We start from the raw sequence: 8,630 nt of genomic DNA on the forward strand, positions 1-8,630 counted from the left end.
ATCTCATTCAATTTTTATTTTTTTTTGTAATAATATACAAAATTTATTAAATATAATCTCAATTAAATTCATATATCACATTTATCATTTTAAAGACAAAAAATACTTTGAAATAAATTAAAATTGTTATAATAAATATATTAGTTAAAAATGTTTATAAATATAATTCATAACATATTAAATATATGTCCTTAAAAAAAACATATTAAACTTATATGTACTTTTCTGTCGTTTTATATTTATCAGTCATGTTAAATGTTAATTTTACCAAAACACTTTAATTTCAATCAACTAACTTTTCAGCCATAAGTTTCCAACTATCAGCTATTAGCTGTCTGTTAGCTTTTCAGCTATCAGCTGGCTTATTAGCTATCAGCTAGCTTATAACTTAATTTTACCAAACACGGTCTCAACTCTTTCGATTTCTTCGATTAATAAATAAAATTGATAAAATTCTCAGTAAAATCTGTAAAATCTCAACCAAGCTGAAAATTGATTCTCTCTAAGTCTCAACTCTTTAAACTAGCACCGCCTTCTCATCTCCGGCGCCGCCCATTTGTCTCCACGCCTCCGTCTCCGACCAAGCTGCTGCTGTCGCCTCCTTCTTCTTCATTTGGTGTGTTCTCTTCTTCCTATTCACCTTTTCACTGTTTTCAAGAAAATCTTAATCTGTTTTTTCTTTTCTTTTTGTTTCATGCGATTTTGGATTGAAATTGTTTATTCATTTGTTGAATTGATGGAATATCCTATTTGTTGAGTTTATTTAAAATCCATGTGTGGTTTTTGTTGCTGTTAGGAAATTGATATGATATTTAGTTTTATGTTTAATTTGTTCTCGGGTTTGACATTAACTATAAAGCACTAACATGAACACACGACACTGACACCGGTAATATTTTGGAAAAGTCGAATAATTTTGATGGTTGGACACAAGACACTGCTTCAATTTAATGTGTTAGCGCTACTACATTGGCAAAGATCGTGTCTTTAGGCTCGCATAATACATTGTTTGCTTTTAGTTATCTCTTGCATGTTTTTTCATATAGTTGAGAACTGCATTGTCGTCGAATATTTGTCTCAACACATGTGCTCCCAGTGTGCTACAAGCTATACTCGTTGCTCGAGTTTTTTTTTTTTTTTCATTAAGGGGCTGTGACTTGATACCCTAATAACTGTCGACATTAGGAGAAATTGTAGGCGTACTGTCAGGTACCGGGTTTAGGCCGAAGCCCAACTATTGTGCTAAATAGGAGAGTTGGTTACATTTACTGAGGTCGCTAGTTTGTTAGAGGGGAATGACAGTTATATGAAGGATTGGGATAGTGATAGAGGGCATTCATCACTTTTCAGTTACAACCTTAGAAGGTTTGGGCAGAGAAATTCCTTTCTCTCAAATGAATATATCAATTATGCTTGAAAGAAATGAGGTTTAGGTTCAGATACGTATTACACACGATAGGAGATAAAAATGACAGTAAAAGCTTTTTTAAGTTATAAATATGTGAAGTATATAATAAAGGTAACGTAGTTCCTAATTTCTATTTTTATGGACTAACATGATTAGATTTGTCTAATATATGTGTGTGTGTGTGTGTGTGTGTTAAAAGGCTAAGGAATTACGCAAAATAATTAGGAAATTGTGTCTGTGTGTGTGTGCATTTGTGTTGTTGCTTATGTTATATGTAATACAGCACATATTATATATTTATGTGTGTGACTGGAAATATATATCAAGAGTGCCCAAGTTTGACACCTTTGGCATAAATACATTATGGATTATGCAGTTATTTTGATATTTGTGAGTTTGTATTGCTATCAAATTATAAAACTGGTGTTGTTTATTTATTTTATAATTATTTATTTGAGCGTTTGATATGTATAATTTTCATCTGTTTTTTGTTCAGCTTGGCTCCTACGTCATTGCCATGGTTTTGAATTTGAGAATGAGTTGGTGTAATTATGTTAATTTGTGTTGTGATTTTTGAAGGTGTGGTATGTTTTCTTAAAATAATTTTTAAAATTAAATATGTTTTGTAACAATTTTTTGGATCCATTGATTTGACCAATGATTTACCGACCCACTGCTTTGACGGAGCTGATGATTGGTACAGGTTTAACAACATTGCTACAATGAAATGATAAAAATTTAGCTGGAACTTTTAGAGTGAAAAGAGGATGTTTGGCAGCGGAAGGAGATGGTTGCGCTTTGTGCAATTCAAGCTTTATCCAACAACATCATTATGCAACAAATCTGCCCAGAGAAGTTCCTTTTGTACTTCGGCGAAGAACATTAACAACAACAACAACAACAAGGTCATCATCACTGATGAAAGGTATCAGCAGCTCAAAAATCTTAACATGATGACCGCCCTCAAGATGCTTTTCACTGATCCACCAAAGAAGAAAAAGTTTGGGTATTTATCCCCTTTTATGATCTTTTAATCACTCTCGCATTTCGTTGAACACCTTCATGATTAAGTAACCTCCTGCATTTTCTTACAATGTTTATAGATAACCAAAAATATAAATAGAAATTCTTACTTTGCATCTCTGTCTTTCTTGATCAGGTTTGATTTCCATCTTGTGCAATTTTTTTTTGCCTGCATGCCTTCCTTGGGTATGATAGCATATTTGAAGCTTTTCTCCAAGCATTGAACTTGAGCTTATTCTTATTCATCGTTTTTTCTATAAAAAAAAATCTAATGCCGACATCTAACTACAAACTTTTTTTTCTTTACTGCTTCAGCTGTATATTTGGTGGCTCAGTACGCTCGTTATGAAATCAGAAGAATGGAAGCGGTAAGTTTCTTTTTCCTTTGTAATGATTGTAATGTAAGAGTGAATTTTTTGTGCATTATAGAAATGCTGGTAAGATGCATGGGATAGTTGGATCATCTTATCACTTATGTCTCTTCAAATTTAACCATATCAATTCAGCGATCCATCTTAATGCACTCTTTATTGGAACCCTTTAGGTTTATAACACAAGTGTAACAGAATTTTTGTTAGAATGTTCAATGTATCTGATTGTTTTCTTTTTCCTAGGTAGACACTGGTTGTGTATAAATCATGTCTTGTGCAATTGTCACATGTTGTGCAATTATTTGTTCCCGTATCACGGTGGAATTGTATGCTGAGATCTAATGAGATACGATACAAGTTTAAAAACTATACATTATGAAAAAATGTGAAATTTAGTTCAACTTCTAAATGAATTCTACATAATTTATGGTCTATTGTTGCTCAACTCATGAGATAAATGAGGTGTTGCTTTTTTACTAATACTATTTATTAGGAGTATAATATATCCTGGACTATATTTCCTTTTTTATTTGCTGAAACTGTTTCTTGCTGGTACTCTGAATAAAAGGGTTGATGTTTAGCAATAATACTATCATCGTTTGGGGTTGATTTTTCCTTTTGATAATGGATTTTCTCCAAATCACTTCATAGGAAGTGGAGGAGAAAAAGAAGCAGAAGGAAGAAGAAGAAGCAAAGGAGAAAGAAAAAGAATTGGAACTATATCCCCCCGAGGAAAAGGATAAACCTGATCCCCAGCTGTCAGAGATGAAAGAGAGACTTGAGAAACTTGAAGAGACTGTAAAGGAGATTGCTGTTGTAAAAAAGAAACAATCAAGCAGTAACGTAGACACAAATCAGGTAACTGGTGATGAGAAAAAAGCCATAAATTCGTCTGCACCAAGTAACACGAGTGGCGGATCAGTAACTATTAAACCAGTCGAACACAACAGTGTTGGTAAGGATAATTCTCTCAAGTCAAGGACAGAATTAGATGAAGAAAGTAAGGGTTCAGTGACAACTCCAAGTTCTTTTCTTAGGCTTTGTTTGCGAGTTTGGAGGGGAAGGGAAAGGAGGGCTTTGGAAAAAAGGGAAGAGTAGGTAGAAGAAATAGAATCAAAATGGAAGAGCTTCTTAAGATGGTCGGATCTTACCAACCTTTTTGAAGTCAAGAGTACATAATTTATCAGAAGCTGTAGTACAGGGCTCTCATTGATATGTTTTCCTTAAGAAGTAGATGAGAATGAAGAACATTCACATTTAGGTCAAAATTTTAGAAATTCTATACTTGGTGCCATGTTTACTAATTACCTATCATATCATAGTAGATAATGAATTACTTAGCTATTTCAGTGTGTATGTTTCCAAATAGCTATTGCCAAAAATATTGGAAACTTGTTTGTTCAAAATATTCTATAATTTGTAGCTTTAAGTGGAAGAATGTGTGTTGTTATTGTTTCTAAATATTGGAAACTTGTTTAAGTAACTTGGATATTGATGTTCCTGATATATTGAATAAACATACTATTTGCTGCAACTGTTATTCCAAGAGTCACCAAAGAAAGGTATACATGAGTTCATCTCAAATTTATCTATAAATTTATATGATGATTTTATAATATAATATCTTTTCTTCTAATATAACAGAATCATGTCTACCTCTAAAAGAGAGACGTGGACAAAGAGATGAACAATGCTCTTATTGATGCCTTTGTTCATCAAGTAAGTGCGGGAAACAAACTAGGTGGGACCTTTACATCAATAGCATACACCAATATAACAAAGGAGATGTCCGAAAAGTTTCAAAGATCTTTTGACAAGGAAAAGGTGAAAGATAGATGGAAATTGGTGAAAAGAAATTTTACTAAATGTCATGACATTTTCAATGGCATGAGCGGTTTTGCTTGGAAATCAGACACACATATGTGGGATGCTTTACCTGAAGTTTGGAAAAAATTAATTGAGGTACATACTTATAACTTACATTAATTGAGTTGTTGGGTTTGCTTGCTTATATATATGGCCTGAACCTATGTCAGCATGTGCATTTATTTGAATTGTATAACTTATTTGATGGGAACTTATTTGAATGCATATTAGCATGTTTTGAAGCTTTATAACATAATTTTTTATAATATTTTTTGATAGGCAAAACCTGAAGCTGCACAATGGGTGAACAAACCTTTTGCCAATTATGACAAATTGCTTATTGCTTGTGGAGATGGAGATGAAAGGGCCACTGGAGGAAAGGTTATGAATGATGAAGATATTCGCCAAAATCATCCCCTCAATCGTGAGTCAGAATCCATTGGTACTAGTGACCAGGTGACACTGGAGAGTTTGCAAGAGGGCGGCAATGAGCAGGATGTTACTTCTCCTGAGGTCCAAATTCCCCCAGAACCTAGAGCCAAAAGATCTAGAAAGTCCCGAGATGAAGATGAAGTTGAAGGGATAAAAGCTGCCCTTTTGAACGTTGCTGATGCTTTTAGAGAGAGTACTGCATCTCATGATAAGTATTTTAAAGACAGCATTGCAGCTTATGAGAAAGCTAATTTAAAACCTCCAATTTCAGAAGAAGAAGTTTTTAAACTTATTGAGGAATTGCAAGTGGATAGTCATATGATCATTCGGGCATATTCTTATCTTCTAGAGTTTCCTGAGAAGGTTAGAGCTTTACTTGGACTTCCAAAACACGCGGAAGAGTTTTCTATTAGAATCGATGGTTGGTCAAGGTTACTCGTCAAGGTAATTTATCCATTTTCTCATCAAGTCAAGGTTATATCTTGGCATTGGTGTATGAGTAGGTTGAAAATTGCAAATTGTTTATTTTATGAATAGCTCTATTAGCTCTATTGATAGTGTTTGTCTATCACATATTCGAACCCACCTATCATCATGCTACTAATGGTTGTTTCATCTCTACAATAATTATTACTAAGAATGTATGATAAACTTTGTAATTTAATTGTTTTCATGTTTTTTGTTTTGCAGGTAATCTCTACATATTGTTTTGGTCTCTAATGAGGATCTTGAAGTCCTAGATTATGATATTAGTATAGAATTTTGTAATCTTGTATTGGGAGTTAGTTACTAGCATATTTGACACATCTGTCATTTTTATGTCATGTATTGATATAACAGGATATGTTGCATTTTCATTTTTAAATGTCTTATTTACAAGTAAAATATTTGTCAAAAACTTTGTCTAATTTATTTGAAAATAAATAAGTTGTTTTGAAAAGTTCGTATCGTTTCTTCTATATTACAAAACCAATTCATTTTTAAAACAAAACCAAGTTAGATTCAACAAGACATAAGTTATATGCTCTTAAACCCCTTAATTAAACTCCTAATACTTCTAATTTGAAGTTTGGAAGCAATTGGATTGAAGAAGAAAATGAATTTTTAAGGTTTCTAGGCTGCCAAAATCGCTTCATGACTCATTGCTTCATGATTTTGACTGCATCAGACTGAGCAGAAAAATTTGATGTTGTTGTCAAAATCGCCTCATGATTCGCGAAATCGCTTCATGATTCAACATCAGGCTATGCAGAAAATTTGTTATTTCTGTCAAAATTGCCTCACGATTTGTAAGATCGCTTCATGATTTTGACAGTAGCAGACTATGCAGAATTCAACTTTCAAATACGAATTTTCTCAAATAATTGCTTTTAAGTCACTTAATCCAACTCCAATACTTCCCAATCATTTCCAAAACTTAACCCATTATTGAACCCTTTATAACAACCACTTAAAACACTTGAAACATCATTTTCCATTTTAAAATCACTTATTTTCCAAAATCACTTAACTAGCTCTTCATACAAAAACCCAAGTTTCTTCTCAAAACTTTTCACAACCAAATCTTATAACCAAAAACAGAAGTTCATTAAACTTATATCAACACAACAACACCAACATTTCACCTTAATTCATCAAGAATCATAATCCATCATGAATGACCCATTTTCATCAAAACTCTTAAAACAACAACTTCATAAAATGGAACACTCGTGACATAAATTAACAACAACAACATCATTAAACCATGAATTCATCGCAACAACTCAATTCAACAACAACAACTTCAATCATAATTCATACCCAAATCATGATAAATGATTATCAACAAAAATCAACCACAACAACAACTTATAATCATGCATTCCATCAAAATTCAACAACATGTCACAATTCATCAATTGAGCACAATTCACAAACTACCCATTTATATACATCATGAACATGCAATTTCATCATCAAAAATTCAATTATCATCAAATTAACATACTCAAACATATCACTACAACATGAGCACGAATTTCAAAAGTTGGGTTCACAATAATCACTTATTCAAATAAGCACTTATGCATAGAAAAAGAGAGTAGAAATTAACTAAGTGATTATGATGAATTCTAACCCCCTTACCTTAGTTAGATTAATTCCCTAGCTTAAGCTTCAATTTAGCTCCTAGCTCTCTTCCAATCCTTGAATCTTCAAGTTCCTCTTCTCTCTAACCCTTTTCCTCTTTCATCCCACTTTCTCTCTCTAACTCTCTCTCAAAATATCTTGTAAATGAAAGTGTGTGGAAATTTCCTCTAATGGGCCTAATGGGCCTAACCCTAAAGCTTAGTGGACTTAACCCAATCCAATTAAATTCTAAAATGTTTCTACACTCTAAACGGTAAAACACTACAATGGTCACTTAACGGTAAAATTCTAATACTTAATTATTAAGATAGTAACTTAGCAAAAATAACGGTTCCCACTAACCACTAAAGGTAATTCTCACCAAAAGTTACTAATTTTCCCATACTCGCGAAATGATCAAAATACCCCTAAGTCCAAAATGACTAAATCAACCTTCTAACACGAAAGCCCATGAAAATGCACCCAATGTTGAATGATCACACACAAGCACATATGAACACATAATAAAAACAATTAAAAATAAATCTTGCGAAAATCGGGCTGTTACAACCTTTCCTTTCCTTCCCCTCAAAACTCGCAAACAAAGCCTTAGCGTATGTCTCAGTGAAAAGATCAACTGAAAGAATCACATATTGCTCTGAACCAAAGTGATCGCAAACGGCCAACCAATTAATAGTACCACTCAAATACACACCATTGTTATTAAACCTAAAAGAGGTCGTAATAACCTGTTTTGCATAAATAAGCTATTTTGAATAAGCTGTTTTTAAAAAAGAGGTCGTAATAAGCTGTTTTGCATACATAAGCTGTTTTGAATAAGTTGTTTTTGAAAAAGAGATCTTAATGAGCTATTTTGCATAAATAAGCTGTTTTGATAAGCTATTTTTGAAAAAGATGTCGTAATAAGCTCTTTGGCATCAATAAGTTGTTTTGAATAAGTTGTTTTTTTGAAAAGAGGTTGTAATAAGTTGTTTTGCATCAATAAGCTGTTTTGAATAAGTTGTTTTTTGAAAAGAGGTTGTAATAAGTTGTTTTGCATCAATAAGCTGTTTTGAATAAGTTGTTTTTTGAAAAGAGGTCGTAATAAGCTGTTTTGCATAAATAAGCTATTTTGAATAAGCTGTTTTTAAAAAAGAGGTCGTAATAAGCTGTTTTGTATAAATAAGTTGTTTTGAATAGGCGGTTTTTGAAAATGAGGTCGTAATAAGCGGTTTTGGATAAATAAGTTGTTTTGAATAAGTTGTTTTTGAAAAAGAGGTCGTAATAAGCTGTTTTGTATAAATAAGTTGTTTTGAATAAGCGGTTTTTGAAAATGATGTCGTAATAAGCTGTTTTTTATAAATAAGTTGTTTTGAATAAGTTGTTTATGAAAAGATCGTAATAATTCAGTGATGTCTAAA

At 32.5% G+C, this 8,630-nt stretch overlaps 1 protein-coding gene across 6 annotated transcripts; it reads left to right on the top strand.

Annotated features, from left to right (window-relative positions):
- The first annotated feature begins 405 nt into the window (after positions 1-405).
- LOC11409846 (kinesin-related protein 12) lies at positions 406-5,957 on the top strand. 6 transcript variants are annotated; one of them, XM_003628470.4, is made up of 6 exons: positions 406-616; positions 1,905-1,992; positions 2,112-2,414; positions 2,568-2,617; positions 2,747-2,799; positions 3,454-4,291. In XM_003628470.4, exons 3-6 carry the CDS (start codon positions 2,176-2,178, stop codon positions 3,898-3,900), a joined length of 789 nt encoding a protein of 262 aa, XP_003628518.1. In that variant the 5' UTR covers positions 406-616; positions 1,905-1,992; positions 2,112-2,175; the 3' UTR covers positions 3,901-4,291. The 6 variants fall into 6 exon arrangements, with proteins under 6 accessions (XP_003628518.1, XP_024628491.1, XP_024628490.1 ...); XM_024772723.2 differs by having other exon boundaries at positions 1,905-1,987; XM_024772722.2 differs by lacking the exon at positions 1,905-1,992.
- The last annotated feature ends 2,673 nt before the right edge of the window (positions 5,958-8,630 follow it).

Source organism: Medicago truncatula, chromosome 8, assembly GCF_003473485.1.
Source record: "Medicago truncatula cultivar Jemalong A17 chromosome 8, MtrunA17r5.0-ANR, whole genome shotgun sequence".
In the NCBI taxonomy this organism is placed as follows: Eukaryota; Viridiplantae; Streptophyta; class Magnoliopsida; order Fabales; family Fabaceae; genus Medicago; species Medicago truncatula.